Genomic DNA, 16915 nt, shown 5'->3' with positions numbered 1-16915 from the left:
ATGACCGCATACATCCGAACTGCTTGTTCTGGCTGAGCTTCTGGGTACACTTTGACGAGACATATTTTTGAGCAGGATACTCTCGAATTGGCATCTCCACACACTTCCGTGCAGCTTGATGTAACCTTTGCGGACGCTCGGCTGAAACCGTCTTCCTCAGCCGACGGGACTCCCGCGGTGCGTCGAGCTTGCGAGGTAACGTTCTCTGGATGAAGTGCCGTAATGTGGTGGTCGCTATTGCACTCAGTGCAATGTATCGTTGAGTCGCAGCTCTTCGCGTTGTGCGTCATCGCACAGCATTTGAAGCATGCGCCGAACTCTGACAGCAAGCGCTTTCGCTCGGCGAGAGGTTTCTGACGGAATGCCCTACACTTGCTAAGTATATGTGGCTTCTTGTGCAAGGGGCACATTCCTTCCGGGTTCTTTGGAGTTCTTTCCACTTGACTCGCTGAGCTGTCTTCTTGAGAGGTAATCGTGGTCCTGTGCACCGATACAGACGATTTCTTAGAGGATTGCGTTGTCGACGAGGATGTCTTGTCCTTCTTGCCTGTGTTATCGCTTGAGGGCCCGATTATGAAACTTGGATCGTTCTTTGTCTTCGCCGTGGTTCGGACGAAGTCTGAGAAGACAGAGAATGGTGGGAAAGACACACGGTGTTCCCGCTTGTATTTCGATCCTAGAGCGATCCATTTTTCTTGCAAATGTAGAGGAAGTTTCGCTGCAATGGGGTTGACCCCACGTGACGTGTCCAGGTAGGAGAGCCCAGGCAAGTGTGGATCTGCCTTTGCTGACTCGAGTTCTTGGAGTAAATCTCCCAGCTCCCTCAGTTTCTCGCGGTCACTACCTGGTATCCTCGGAAACCTTTCAAGCCTGTCTATTAGCGCGTTTTCGATTGCCTCCGGGCTACCGTAGGCCTCTTCTAACCGTTCCCAGATCGCCTGAAGTCCCATATCCGGGTTTCCGATGTGTACAGCTCTTAGCCTTCTAGCGTACACGGACGATTCGGTTCCCAGCCACCTCACCAGGAGATCCATCTCTTCTGTGGCTGATATTCCAAGGCCTTTAGTAGCGTTACGAAATGCCGATTTCCACGACCTATAGTCTTCCGGACGGTCGCTGAACTTCGAGAGGCCCGTAGTAACCAGCTCCCGGCGAAGTAAGTACCTGGCGACGTCACCCATAATGGGTAGGGGATTCGGGAGTGTAGTTGGTTCTGATTCTCCCCCCAGACCAATTGTACGCCTTCCGGAAAGTCTTCCACCGGCAGCGCGAGAGACGTTGTCACCTTGTGACGCGCTAGGTGCTGCAGCAGCCGTCTGTTCACCGCTTACAGTGTGGCATCGATGACTGTCTCCCGTAAACGCGTGCGTGCTCTGTGGTAGACCGTGACGTAAAACGTACTCCCTAGTCCTTTCCGACGCGTCGACGAATTTGACTTCTGTAAGCCGTGGGTCGTATTGTTCAAGTGCCGCTTCTAGAACCTTGGCTTGCGCTTCCGCGACAGCAGCTTCTTTCTCTCTTTGAAGTGCTTCTAGGTTGGCCTCTATACGAGCTTTCTCCAGTTTCATCGCAGTCTCCTGTTGACTGTAAGACGTGAGAGCGCGAGCTGCTTCGGCATCGGCTCTAGCTTTAGTCGCTGCGGAGCTTACTGATGAATCCAAACTGGAATGGGTGGAACGTCGTGACGACAAGGATGAATGAACAGAACCATTGGAGCGCCGAGAGCCCGTCTCTCCCTGGCTGTCGAGACGGTGTTCAATTTCGGTGATTATACCTCGCACAAGATCGTCCCGATCCTTGTCGATTGCTTTCTGAACGTCTCGTTCCGTTAAACTCTGTTCTACATTCGTCTTTGTTAGGAAGGAGGAGAACCTTTCAGCGTGAAGCTTGTACCGTTTGTAGGAGGTGCTCAGTCTCCCGGCTTCTTGATGCGACGCCTCTGGTATACAGACCTTCTCCAGCTCGAGCGCTGTTTCTTCCCAAGCTTTATCTAGTTTCGCACGATGCTCATCTCTTTCGAGCTCGTAGTTCTGCTGAGCCTTTTGTGAGAGGGCTACTCTACGTTTCGGCTTAGCGCCCTGTTCATCTACGGACGGCGCCGCAGCCGCTATGTCCGAATTATCTCTCTCTTGGATTGCAAAGTGCTCACCTGTGTCCTTCCCGGCCATGGCGATGTAGGCTGTCGTTCACGTAGTTCCTCGAACGCCGTTCACGGAGAGGAAGGACAGGTGCCGGAGACGTCGAAGCTTCTCGATGTATCCTATATCTGCCGTTGTTGCTTGTAGGCGAGATACGGTGTATCCGACGCTGCTTCGAGACGGCGCACGGTCTTCCGGCAACAGTGTCAAGCGTGAAGTCTCATCCAAGGACGGTGTGGCTTGAGGCTGGTGCTGACGCATATGTCCGCATGGTAGACGTCCATCAGCAAGCGTATATCCAACAATCCTTGGAAGGCGTTTTTTCACTATTCTGACCTCATCAGAATGATTAAGAAAACTGACTCGTCAGATAGATAAACCTCGTGGAGAGGTGAAAAAACGTTCCTGTATTTCACCTTGAGTTACATGTTCAGACAGACGAGAGCGAGAGCTCAACAGTTGGTCTACATAAGACACAAGGGAGAGAAGAAAGGTCACGTGGTACAGAGATCCAAAGCGTTGTACACAAACGGAAAGAAAAGAAAACGGAGCGAACCACAAACACACCGAAGCCACCCACCTCGTCCAGCCAGACCGCTGTAACGCAACCGAGTTAAACCCGACACTTGTTGTGGTTATGGCCAGTGGAGTCAGACAGGGGTTCTTCGAATTGTATCAACACCGGGGATCCCGCTTCGAGATGGGTGGCATGTTATGGTTCCCTCCAATCTGCCCCTCCGTGTATACTTCGGCTGATATCATTTGGTTTGAGTACAAGAAATTCACACGCTAAGAATACAGAGCAAAGAAACGAAACCCGTGCCTTGTAAGTGGCAGCACACTCGGTACCCTTTATTATAACTTTTAGCAATGTGTAACCTTTATATAGACGTAGATTTCCAAATATCGTAGAGGTTACACGTTCGATACCTCTATGTAGAGGTTAAACACGACTTGTAACGTGACACTGGAGGAGCAATAGAGGTTACTTCAGTGTTCAACGGAAATACATCGTCGTAACTTATAAATGTACCCTTTATAGGAACGTTGTAACTTCTAAACGAATCCCGCGTTTGAATTTCCTTCGTTTGTTTCTCTTGTTTCTTTGCAAGGTAACCTGTATAAAAGGTACTTCTCAAAAGTCACTGTGTTCTCGTTCAAGCAGCACATTCAATCATTCAGTACGAGAGTGTTGGATCAGTGTGCGTTACGTTATTGTGTCTCAGCGTCTGTGCGAACTGCGGATCGTGTTCAGAATTGTGAAGAATGCAAAAGGTCAAGTGACGGAACTTTATCAGGGTATTTCTACGGTATGTTCACTACCAAGTTTACGTGGTTACGTTTTTGCTGGACAATCTAGGAACACTAATCACAGCACAGTCTGTCTCTCTAACACGGTTCAACAGTTCAACACAATGTGTACGTGTGTGTCTTACGTCCGTTATTTGCTTAGCCCTTTGTCATCCTTGTGTTTTACTTCTTCGTGTACTTCTGATAAACCATAGCCGCGTCGCTGATGTGTCATTCTGACATATCATAAAGGAATAGAAATGTTTTCGGCGTAATGGAGAGGAAGTTGCAACAACGTGAGGACTGCAAAGAGTATACCTCCTTGAAACTGAATGTCGTTCACCACAGCTGAAGTGTTGGTATCGGGACGTCCTCGCGCTCTTGCCTCAGCTGTAGTTCCAGGTTTGCCAATTATATAATACATATGCTCCAGTTGCAATTATTTCTTTCTTTCATTTGTTGTGCATGTGAATCTGTACATGTAGTGATTACGCACTTTTCGCCACTGGATGCCCTTAGGTGAATTACGTATATTATAGCTATATGTTCCGAACGACAGTATGCGTTCTGCACTGATGAGAGCTCATTTTGAGCACCATTTGTTCTGTAGCGTCTGTGAAGAGGCGAGCGTCTTAGAGACAGCCATGCCTGGCGAAAGTAACTTTTACGTCGGTGTGGCGGTTAGGAGACAGTAACTTCTATTCATAGGTGATCTGTGTAACGTTTATAGAGGGTATTGTCCATAGGTTACAAGGTAACTTCTGAAATAGAGGGTAAAAATTTTGAAATTTTTACCCTTTACTAGAAGGTACCAGGTTTAGAGTGTAGGGAGTGCAGAGCCCTGCCCCTGCACGTGCATGGCACGTGGAGCGGACGAGCAACAAGACTCGCACTGGTTGCATGACGACGACTTGACACAGCAGTGAGGGGACGCAAAGAGCGGCTGCAATGAGACGATGCCGAGAAGACCCGAAAGGTTATGTACGTGTGCGTGCCGAGCAGCACCGCGAGCTCTGTGAAGTCCTTATCGCGCGCGCACGATAGATGCTGCTATCGCTGTCATTTCCCCCTGTTTTTTCTCACGCAGCTGTGAGAAGACGCGATTTTTTGTGTGCTCTCAGCTATTTGAGCGGTCTTGATTCTGCATATGACACAGACTGCCGGAACACATCGAGCAATGTCTTGCACGATGGTATTGTAACGGCATTTACATTGACTGCAAACTCATTATTATCACTGATGCTCATAGGTGTTAACCAGGAAACGATGAACATAGCTTGAATATCGTGAAGTACAAGTGCGCATGCAAGGGTATGGCTTCCCTCTGAGATGACGTAGGGTATTTAACTGCAAAGCTTTCCCGTACCTAAAAGACACAAATGAACATACAACTCAATATGATTACCTTCTGCGTAACTGGCGACGTTCTTTAGATACTGCAGCACCTTAGACCTCGAAGGGCTGTTTCCCACTGCGAAGGCGTACGCCCAAAGCGCCAGAGCGTAGTTGCCAGATGACGGTCCTAGATTTTTTTCGAGGTACGCGGCTGCTCGAGCATTTGAGTAGTTTAAGGTGTCAACCTGCAACATCAGTTTTGACAGTAATGTGTTAAATTTAATGCGTACCTTTTGAATATGATTAGCAAGAAGTAAAGTAAACTAGAAATGACTTCTCAGCGACTTTGGTGGCGCGATTTGGCAGCACCATGGTAGCCGAAATGTAGAAGATCCCTCACATGTTTCGTAACTACGGAAACCCGATAAAGTGGTGCGAGAACTGTGTCAACATTATAACGCTTAAGGGACACAGATTCAAGGAAGAGATACAGATGCTAAAATCATAGTGATCTCAGTTACGTCAGCGGCACCTCCAAAGAACTATGAACAATGCTCTCTGATTGTAGAGAACAAGGGAGACTGCAACGGAAAGTGACGTGTGCTGTGTAGAGGTACCAGAGCAACCACTGGCACCAGGAGGATCTTAGTTTATCTTACTTGACCATTCGCCCTTTATGCAGGTGAAGTCCGCGGTGTGAAACAACCTGCTACAGAATTATGAAGCCAAGTTGAACGAGCGAAAACGAAGCTGGTTTCCAAACGAAACACAAACGGGTGACTCTGCTGGTCGTCGTCTGTTGCGAACACCTTGCGACTTTCTGGACCACGACCAGCAGCTTTCTGGTGTGCTTCCGTCCTCCAGCAACTACCCTGTACACTGCGATCATCGCGACAATACCACACCGCTTTGTCTGCTAGCTTGGTATATCTTGTCCAGTAAGCTGTCCTAAGTGACGAATAAACACATACCGCGCACCGCGGATCGAAAGGTTACCCGTCAAAAAGAACTTGTGACAAGTTAAGTTACCGTGTGAAAAAATGTACCTTAGTCAATAACGATGCTCTTCAACGTGAAATGTCACTCGTATTTACAGAGAGCGAGTTACTTCCAAGTTACATCGGACACAATACAGCACTAAACAGGCGCAGCGCGCGTGAGCAGTTGAGTTCGACCTTGAATTGCCTGCGGAGGAGTGCAGCATGCTTAGATCGTTTTGGTTTCTGTAAAACTGCTCGACCACTTTACATCTTATTCCCCACGTGGGCGCACAATGGTTCAGCTTCAGTTCAATGGTAGCGGTTCCTACTTCCTGAATAGAATACTGTCATTGATTGAATATCACGTTTTATGGCATAAAATGTCACGAAACAAAATATGTGGACGTGAGTGAAGAGCAAGTTAAAAGTAGCTTGGAAGTTCCTTTGGCAAAGTTACCAGAGAAAAGAACGAGTTCCTCTGAAAGTTACCATGGCGCGAAATTGCCGAGTTAAGTTGCCGATAAAAAAAAAAAAGCTTAGTTACAGTAACGAGTTACCTCGAGCTCCGCGCTGCGCACGCGGCACTTTTTTCACGGCAAGCCAGTAATCACGAGTCTGGCAAACAGGAGGGTGGCTGCGTCACCATCTGTCAGGTTATATGTTACAAATCTTATCTAATGTAGTTCATTATCACGCCGTTGAATGATCATTTTTGTTACTGAAATCAACTACGCCCTTTTGTTCAGAGATATTCGTTTGATCTTTTTACCACCAAGTAGCTACTTATTGATGACTTTATGTGTGAACGCTTCTGATTGCAGTTGTCCGCAGGAAAAACTGGTAATTTCGTCGACATTAAGCTGACGGACAACTTTGAGATTGGAATTCGCGGATATCTGGAACAAGATACTTTTATGGCAGAAAGTTTTCTCGTGTTCGAAATATTGCCAGGGGATTTTTTTATCCTAAATGCGTAGGGCTATGTCCGTTAGATGTCCATCACCTCAAAGTGAAGATAGTGAGAACTAATACACCTTGGCGGGCTGTAAGCAATGGTATACTTTAACTACAATAAGCAATAAGCTATGTGAAGGAACATAAATATTGCACCGTCTTTAGATAGATTCGGGAACGATGCGCCTACGGTGAGGTGTTGCCTAGGGAACGGTACGGTAGCGGCAAGGTAACGGCATAGGGCTCACGCTACTTTTCTATGATAGCGGTCGCGGTATCACGTTCTGCTTTTCAAATTTGTGGCTAAGTTATAGTATTGCGCTACTTTTTTGTGTAGTAGCGGGGAGCGGTATTAACATACTTCGTTTTGGTAGCGGGTAGAACACCGCTTCTTAACAACGCCGCTCGCGAGTAAACTGATGGAGGACAACAAAACGGACACACGTAGCTGTATTCAAATCATATGCCGTCATGTCCACAGACCAGGCAACGGATCCATGATTTCATTCAACACACTTGGATTTAATTCGGAGTGCGTGAACTTTGTTATGTACATATCAATCTCTAGTGCAAAGAAAAATTAAATCTTACCTGCACTCCGTCCTCAATGCATTCCGAAAACGCCATCATGACGAAAGCGGTCATAGGGATTGCACCTTTGATTCCTCCCTGTAGAAATAAATAGACGATGTATCAGTCAAATCTGTCATACTCCATGAACATCTGGGGTACTTTACGTGCGGCTAAGCAGGTGGTTTCCTAGCGCTCCGCGAGGAAGAGAGCGTTAGTGAACCGTACCACGATCTATAGCCGCACATCCCCTATTGGAAAAACGTCTTGAGGTAACCTCAGAAATCCTGAGGTTACCTCAGGATATCTTGAAGTTGTCCGAGGTTACCTCAGAACCGTCTGTGGTTCTTCTGAGGTTACCTCAAGAAATCCTGAGGCTCTACCTCAGGACCTCACACCCGGCCGTGGTTCTTCTAAGGTTACCTCAAGAAATTCTGAGGTTCTACCTCACAACCCCAGACCTTCCTGTGGTTCTTTTAAGGTTCCGCCTCAGGACCTCAGACCAGGCCGTAGCTCTCCTGCGGTTACGTCGGCGAATCTTGAGATTCAACATGGGGCCTCACACCTTGGTATACCTTACAGCCTTGGGAATTTCTGTGGGAATTTCTCAGGGGGCCTTTTCGTTCGAGAGGCTCGCAAGGTGTTTTGGAGTAGAATTTAGTTTAATGATTTGTAATTTAATTAGTAGATGGGTAGAAATCCAGCGAACCGGTAGAGATGTAGGAAGGGAGTTGCCTCAGGACAGAAGCCGCCGATATTTCGAACAGAGACTGTTCTTCTTCTGCCCCAGAACAAGAACAGTCTCTGTTCGAAATATCGGCGGCTTCTGTCCTGAGGCAACTCCCTTCCTGTAATTTAATTATGTTACATTCATTGAATGGGCAACGTGAATTGAGCCTACACCAAACCGTAACGCCAAAACGTGAAATTTCATAAGTGTCATCCAAATAAACCATCAGGAAGGCATAAAGTCAATTATATCCGGCTATAAATTAAAGCTCCCCTAGCATAAGGTGCCCACAACGAACGTTACACAAAAATCACAATGAAAGAATTGCTAAAGAGCAAGCGAGCTGGAGATTATAATTCATATTACTAAAAGCCGAGGCTAGGGAACTACGAAAACAGCCGGACACTGTCCGCGTGCGTCTGTTTGCGTAGCTCCCGAGTCTCGAGGGTTTTGGTAATATGCAAACAGAAATCACATTACTCGTGTGAAAAATACACAGCTGATTTTTGCATGACCAGTCATCTGAAAACACAATAAGGGCAATATAGGGTAAACGGTAGATTATCACGTGTATTTCTATTAGAGGCTATAAAGGATAGATAAAATTGCAAGTAGGAGTTGTTGCGATACTCTCTGCTTGTATGAGCTTCACACAGGTTGGCGTACGCCGCAATGGAATGTGCAAAGAATCTACGGAACATGGAATATTTCCTTTCGTTTCGTTCTGAAAAAAAGAAAAAGAAAACAATAACGCGGGAAACATGCGTCGGTGTTATTTTTACAGCTCCACTCAGTGGCTTTGCTCCAGCCACGCATCCCTATTTATCCCTGTTTTTCTTTTTCTTTTTTTGCTCGGGGGCCGTACACTAAGTTCCCGCTTTTGTAACGCCTTCTCGGAATCGCCTCCGTCTGCTTGGAGCAGTTACGCGCCAGCTTCCACGGCATGCGTGTGTACTTGCTTTGTCCTGTGTGCCGCTTATTAATAAGGTGTCATGATGGCGTGTGTATACATGAGTTTCTTGCCGACATTCGACTTGTTACTTCTGTGGACGACGTGAGGAATTTTTCTGAAGACAACGATAGCACAGATTTTCAATCGGAACACAGAATATCCAGTGCACGCGATTTTCCGGAAGGAGAGCGAGAAAACCCGCGGAAGCTTCTTTCTGGAAGGTACGTGAAGAAAATTTTATTGTATATAGTTTTTGCTGTATGTGTGTGTGTGCGTGCGTGTGTGTGCGTGTGTGTGTGTGTCGGTTCAAAGGAAAAATTATGCTTGAATATCTCCTGAATGGAAAGTGACACTTTAGAAGTTGATGTAACTTTGAATTTCTAGTATTTGTGATACCGTATTTTCAGATTCCCTACCATGAATTTCTGATCGATTGCATGTCGCGTGACAGGCACTGAGGATATCGCCAAGGCCTGCAGCGAACGAAAGCGGATAGGAAAACCATCAAGACGTGAGCCGGAACAGCAACAAACGCGGAATAATGTGAGTGTTTACATATCTTGAACGGTGTATTATCGGCACCAAATTTCTGTCCTTCTGTTGCTTTCCATTCGACAACGAGCCTGAGGGACGTGCTCACCAGACTGTTTATCCCTCTGGTTAGACAAGCATTTATCGTTACTTTTTCTTGTTGAAAACTTATATGCATACTTCTTGGTAACCGGGATTTTCTGCCTCGTGAGTGTACAAATGGCTCGCGCTACTTCTTTTTTCGTCATTTTCACACATGACAGGCTTCCACGTTCATGACGTGGTGGTCCAAAGTTTGTGCAAAACAGAAGACACGCGCTGGAGAGAATGGCCGACAACGAGGTGAGCGCGCACATCGAACTGCAAATTGTCATGAATGAAGGCGTAAAGTCATCTGAAATTCACAGAAGACTTCAGGCTCAGTATTGCAACGATACACTGAGCCGAAGCAAAGCGCTTGAGTGGTGCAAACGGTTCCGAGACGGCCGTACATCGGTGCAGGACGATCCCGGCCGGGGCGACTCAGTGTCAGAGTTCCTGAGAACATCCAACTTGTGGAGCGCCTGATCCTCAAGGACAGACGAATAACATGTCTCGAACTGGTTCGAAAGACGGACCTTTCTGTGGGAACGTTGAACACTATCATTCACGAACACCTCCAGTTTCGGAAAGTTAGTGCCCGTTGGGTCCCCAGCCAGGTCTCCGTGTTTGATCGGCAGAGAAGACTGGAAATATCCCAAGAGCTAAGGTACCGTTTCGACACTGAACGACAGCCGTTCCTTGATCGGATCATCACGTGCGATGAAACATGGGTGCACCATTCCACTTCTGAGTCTAAACGCGCATCAAAACAGTGGAAGCATCCGGGCTCGCCAGCTCCCAAGAAGTTCCGAAGCACGCCGTCTACGGGTAAGGTCATGGCCACGGTTTTCTGGGACAATACTGACGTTGCTCATGTTGATTTTCTGCTCAGTGCACCACCATCAATAGTGCATATTACTAGCAGGTTCTCAGGGATGTGCATAAGGCGCTGAAGCAAAGGCGGCCGGGCCTCATCACCAAAGGAGTCCTCCTCCTACAGGTCAATGCACGCCCATATACCGCGCATCTCACAACACGCACCTTACAGGAACTTGGCTGGGAGTTGCTGTCACATCCCCCTTACAGTCCAGACCGCTCCCCCTGCGATTTCCATCTCTTCGGGCCACTGAAGGTGTTCCTTGGGAACCGCCACTTCAGCTGCGACAATGGGGTCAAGAATGCTGTCTGATCGTGGATGCTAGGCGCCGGTAAGGATTTCTACGCTGCTAGCGTTCAAGCCCTCGTGAAACGCTGGGACACGTGCATTAGTGCAGCTGGAGATTACGTTGGAAAATAAAACTAATTTCTCGCCTGTAAGTTCATTTGACCTTTGCGAAAAATGAGATGTCCCGGTTAGACTTGAACACCCTTCGTAGGTGGCCTGGTGCTTAAAGTAGCACCTAAGTCATTTTTAACACGCTGTTTTCTTCCTATAAAACTGTTAAGTAGGTTAATGAGATGCCGAAGTAATTCACGCCGCAGAATCATAATTATCGCGGAAATCGAATTTCAAGTGCGCTTCAAAAAGAGACCGTGCACAACGGTGGTTGAGAGCAGTACGAGCGTGTGACCTGCCTGCGACCTCAGCAGTCCGCGAACCAATCAGCGAGTCCGCGCTCGCTGATTGGTTCAGAGAAATGTTGTCCGCGACTCTCTCGTTTGCTGCTGTCTCGAAAAGCACTGCTCCTGGTTCGGTCATGATTCGGCCGCTCCTTCTATCCCCAATTCTCCGGGGGAACTGCCAAAAATGGTTTACGGCGGCAAAAGGACAGGGCACTGACCCCCATTGACCAGCGAACCAGAAGGCGTGGATCCTGTAACGTCATCGGCATCTTCCTCGCTGTACCCGGAGAGGCGAGTTGAGGGTGAGCGTGCGCCAAACTACTGCCACACAAACGCTGCCAAACAAATGGCACACATCAAAACCTTTCGTGCTGTTCTATAAACTGACACACACAGTTCGATCGGATATCTTAACCTGAAAATATTTGTGGATGGCCCTCTGTACTCCTTTAATAGCTTACGCGTCTCACGAACAAGCAGCGAGTAGGCACTCGTCAGGAAGGGCACGCGTTTTTCTTTTATTTTTTTCTTCGTCACATCACCAGGAAACGTACGTGGATTGGATATACCGTGACCGTGGGGCTCGTCATTCGTCACTTGCACGTCTCAATGAATGCATCGCCACTGACTAGTGGGTGAGACGTGTAAACGGTTTAGCGCCATGAGGATTGAAGTGTAGGTCTCGCTGGTCCGGTGAAATCCGCAGTAAAACGTATTATACGTTCAAACATACAGTGTGCGGAAAACACAGGAACGAAGCGGCACGTTTAGAGGCAATGTTGACGAAGAACATGCAACGAACGGGTCAGTGTGCTGCGGTTGAGCACCACTCAAGTTGTCTTACCTGCATTTGACTTAAGAATGTCGGCGAATCTTCCACAAAGCTCCCGTTCGCTGTTTGCTTGTTGATGAGGAAGGCAAGCGCGCTAGTGATAGCGTGCTCGTCGACTCTTATCCATTTGCTCGCTTCGCATAGGTTCTTCACCACAAATGCTGTTAGCCTAGAACGGCACAATACGCAACGAATATGATCATTTGAGTGACGTCTACGGGCAGACCATCTACATAGACGACTCTCTAGGCCAGACAACAACAATACATGTTTCAAGATAAGAAATTGTGTAAGAGTACCAAAATACATTTACGGCCGTACCGGCTCAAGAATATGCAGTGCAAAGCTCCAGTGTTCAGTTTGATATGTTGTCTTTATATCGTAATTCTCTACTTCGTGTGACAATTAGTTGATCTCGTATTGGCCGCATACGCTTTACGCCTTCTTTGACTTGTGGCACGTCAACTGACATGTTATCGATAATATTGCGAAAGCATTCCTATTTTGAGGGGTCACTAGCAGTAAAGTGATTTCCATGATATGTCCACATGTACTTCTCATCAATCGATCCTAGAGTATATGACACAAAATTCTTCGTATGTTTCGTATGCGCTTTGTTAACGTTACCAATGCGAGAGTTGTCTTTATTCGTGTGCATCCATCAAAGAAAGAAACGACAATAACACTATTTTATGATGGCGATTGTAGAGTTTTATCGTCAGGGGCGATACCCTCTACCCCATTGCAGGTGGTAATATGGGAAATGAAATAATGAGTCGGCTCACAGCGAGGACACAAATCCTACCGTGACCAAACAGGTCAGAGAAGCTTTAAGCTCAGAGCGTTGGTGGGATGGATTCGGCCATGGACCAATCAAATTTAACATAGAGAGGGGGCGAGAGTTCAGCTGATTAAGAGGCAGGTAAAGTGATCTATGATGAAAGATGGACGTCACTGAAAAGGTTAGCCAGCTGCAGGACTCGAACCCACATCTTCTGGATTACCCGTCCTGGACTCTACCAATTGATAAAAGAGATAGGGCGCAGACTAACTGGTGCATGATGATGAAGGAACGAATAACCGAGAGACACCGAGAGAGTGTCTAGGGAAAGGGATAAGTGGAAAAGACTTTTGAAAGAGACGGTGGCGATAACGCAACCTGGGAACAGTGTAAATAGGCCATCCTTTATCCCTCTCCCTCCCCTCCGGGAGTTGTTAGGTATTTAGGAGGTTTGTGTGTTATTAAATCATTACTGTGTCTGAGAACTCTTGTGCTTGTCTTCGTGTCCCGTGTCTCTCGGTTATTCGTTCATTCATCTACCAATTGAGCTAAGCTAACACACCTCCCCAGCGACTTCCAAGAGCGCGTCATCTGAAAGGACCAACACACATCTCTCTCTCTCACTCATCCCCTTTTCACTCTTGCATTTTTCTCACTCGTACACACATTCATACGACGGGATAGACGCAAGCGGCACCTGTTGAACATGAGACAATCGATGTTAGAGTCCTACTACTGGGTAACCCTTCCAGTGACTTCGATCTTTCATTCTTAATTTCTTAGGAACTTGAGGATTGGTATGTATTTGTCATTTCTATGTGTTCCAACCTCAGAACATCGATTGTCTCATGTTCAAAGTAATGTGCAATATATTGGCAAGAAGAAATATGTTCAGTACATTGCACACCTATCAACGTAGGATAACAGTATCTAAGTGTTCATGAATGCTGCTATGGCCAAGAAGGGACCACAGCAAACACGGCTGAATATGGCGGGAGACGTGAGGAAAGGAACGCAAAGCGGAGAGGAAGACACTGGGATATTTCGCTATTTGGTAGGCATTATAGCGTACATCGGTGTGCGTAAGTGGATGTCTAGGGAAAACTGAGATGCTGATCCCTTTAGTTACTCACCACTGACTTGGTTTGACGTGAAGCCACATCGCATATGCCCCATTAGGCTGACGGTATGCCAGTATCTCTGCGTATCCTACCATATTAGAAATACAAAACATTACTGACTTCATCAACGACATGTAGATGTTTCACGACAGCTCCGGTGGCCTAAACTCTTTCTGGTGACAGATTGTTCGTATAACAGGATAATGAGACAATCGATCGTACACGGTAGGCTAACCGGAATTATATTACTATATCGATATTATATCGGTATCTGAACAATATCGGCTAATCGGAATTCATAAGGCTCCATATCAATGCTTGTTTGTCAAAACACAGGCCCTGTGAAAAGAGGGCTTGTTATGGAACAAAACAGAGGTCATTCCACGGTGCAGGAGTAAAGGGACATTATTGTTCGAAGAGGTTAGGCAGACAAGGAAACTCGGTGAAGAATGCGTAAGAATGTCCCCTCTTTATTACTCGGATAAAATACACCAATTTCTAGAGGGCAAGCAAAATATATATATATATATATATATATAAAGACAAGTGTGGAATGCTTGTGTGGCATGTCTCTTATCGACGGGAGCGTTTAGGATATTCCCGAGATACCGATATATGAGGCTTTTCCGTCACTAAATTTCACCTTCCATCCCACCCATGGCAGAAAAGAGTTGGCCCACAGCTAAGCAAGCGGTAAAAAGAAAATCAAATTATATTGCTGCTTGCTAGCTGTTCTACATGCACAACATTGACAGTGACATTGTTCACGTGACATTGATCACGTCACTGAGGACTTGACGTCACACAAACTTTGTGTATCCCCATTCAATCTATTAGGTATGATCTCTTACCTAATCACTTACGTGAAGGGTGACACGTACCTTTCCGCATGGCATCAAGGGCCTTGTCTTCTGTTTCCTCGGTTATTTTGTTCGACGCCTTTAAGTAGCCGTAAGTGTACAGCGTTGGGGCCTGATATATCATGATCCACAGAGCAGATCCTGGAGTTATCCTAACCAGGTGTGTAGGGTCACTTATCGCTATTTCTAAATGATGTCCCAATTCATCTCCTGGTGGGTAAAGCAGGAATGAATAGCACACAGTATTCGTAAAAACAAGCGCACAAGGTTGAACAACATACAGTCGCAGCTTAGTTTATCACGTTGTATAAATGGCAAAGCAGTGCTTAGGGAGTGAGTGAGTATCTAAATCTCGTGTGCTGCTTACCGATGACGTTCAATTCATAGCGCTCCGTTCCGGGTACGGCGTTCTTGAGATCAGGGATTTTGAATGCTACCAGCTGAGTTTTCGTGTCAACAGAGATTGCGTCTGCAAGACCGAAAAAGTGATGGCAAGAAACGTTTTTGGATTCACGCCTTATACACTATGCATAACTTTCAGGTTAGCTCTAGCGTCCCGGGGGATGTGTAAGTGCTAGTACAGGGTAGAGCCCAGTATTGTTAGAAAGAGGAATTAAAAGTTTATCCTCTCTTTATTATTAGCAAGAGTTCACTGCTCAAACATCTGAACATTTATGTGTTTTGTTGTTGTGTGGACGACTCGTAATTTGCGTAAATGACTAGGATGTTAATAGATAGGATACGACAGGATAGGATGATGTTAAGATTATTAGAGATATTACGATTCTTATCTTGTCCTGCTTCTGTTCAAGCAAGCGAGTAAACTCAACAACAGCCCGCCGTTCTTGTGTGGGGGTTCTTGTGTGGGGGCTTAATCACTTTGCACGTTAAGTGAAGCGGACCCTGAAGTGAAGTGAAGTGAAGTGAAGATGTTCGGATGATTTTTAATTTTTAAACATACGAGAGGACATGAGCTTCAAGCTACGTCAGGCTCAAGGTTCAAGATTCAATATACCAGGCGTCATACGCTCCTAGATGTTTATTGAAAGAATATCTATGCCGAAAGCTTCCAGGGGCTTCGCAATTTCACCATAATCGTACGTGCTTTCCTTGGTGCTTCTCAAAAAGATGTCGAAGCAAGCACGGCGGAGGCAACAAGCCCGGAGGTTTTCGGTGGCCTTTCTACAACCGAAAGAGAACCTCTGTTGCGCTGCACGGCTCGGGAGTGCTTGCAGAAACGTCGTCAGGACAACTGATCCGCCCGTCCCGTCCGCCTTTTAGTGCTGTTCTTTCCACTTTTTAAGCTATATAATGTATCATAAACACTGCAAGCAACATGCACACACCTTGAGTAAACATCACAACATTTTATTGTTCCTTTGAGTAGCATCTGTCATCATCCAGCATGTTGACTATTAATACTATGAAGCTAATAAAATATCACAGTTCGAACAAATGCAAACACTTCTGTGGGGTAGATAACTGTTCCCTGTAAACACTAAAAACTCCAAATGAGGGGATAGCAGCTGCCCTTCTGAAGAAATTAAAAGCTCCAAATAGTTTGTTAAAGGTGCCCTCTGTAAAAACTGTAAAGAGGTTCCCAACTCGAAAAGGGTCAAATGGTGAGGTAGCAGAAGTTTAAGCTCATTATAAGCAAGTCTAGGCATTATAATATTGAGTTTATTTGTCATCACTAGGAAACAAGGAACAAGAAAAACCGTGGGGCGTGTCCAATAGCTTTCGCTATATATATATATATATATATAGCGATAGGATATATATATATATATATATATATATATCCTATATATCAATATGCAACTGCAACATTCATGAAATCCCTTCTGCATCACACCGCAGCGTCGGACTTTGATAATGCAACTTGCAGCAAGAAAAGGCAGAACGAAAGTTCAAATAGGATGTTGTACCAGTAACGACAGGTACTGTTTTGTTCCTATTTGTTAAGACGGTATAATGTGCTACGGAAACACGCAAATACTTATGTAGGCACATCTACACTGCACTACGTTCAGCAGACCAGCAACAAACAAGACTAGTGAAAAAATAACTAGTGGGAATATCCAGAGCGTCCAAGCTAACTATAAACATATTTTTTATATAAGGTAAAGCACTTTTCCCAGTTATTAGCCTATTTGTATGGCGACACGCTGTACGTGTCGCTACTGTTTTTTCAAAG

At 46.1% G+C, this 16915-nt stretch overlaps 1 protein-coding gene across 1 annotated transcript in view; it reads right to left on the bottom strand.

The window, feature by feature from the left end:
* LOC135395258 (complement C3-like) overlaps window positions 1-16915 on the bottom strand; it is a 126747-nt gene that overhangs the window by 47041 nt on the left and 62791 nt on the right. Inside the window, exons 20-25 of the mRNA XM_064626501.1 lie at window positions 15086-15187; window positions 14740-14928; window positions 13871-13946; window positions 11969-12125; window positions 7289-7366; window positions 4834-5008 (exon numbers count right to left, since the gene is read on the bottom strand). Of these exons, the coding sequence (XP_064482571.1) occupies window positions 4834-5008; window positions 7289-7366; window positions 11969-12125; window positions 13871-13946; window positions 14740-14928; window positions 15086-15187 (777 nt within the window). The remainder of the gene's footprint in view (window positions 1-4833; window positions 5009-7288; window positions 7367-11968; window positions 12126-13870; window positions 13947-14739; window positions 14929-15085; window positions 15188-16915) is intronic.

Source organism: Ornithodoros turicata, chromosome 1 (assembly GCF_037126465.1).
Source record: "Ornithodoros turicata isolate Travis chromosome 1, ASM3712646v1, whole genome shotgun sequence".
NCBI lineage: Eukaryota > Metazoa > Arthropoda > Arachnida > Ixodida > Argasidae > Ornithodoros > Ornithodoros turicata.
The sequence above is the reverse complement of the archived record's forward strand: the minus strand, read 5'-3'. Positions and strand labels throughout refer to the sequence as shown.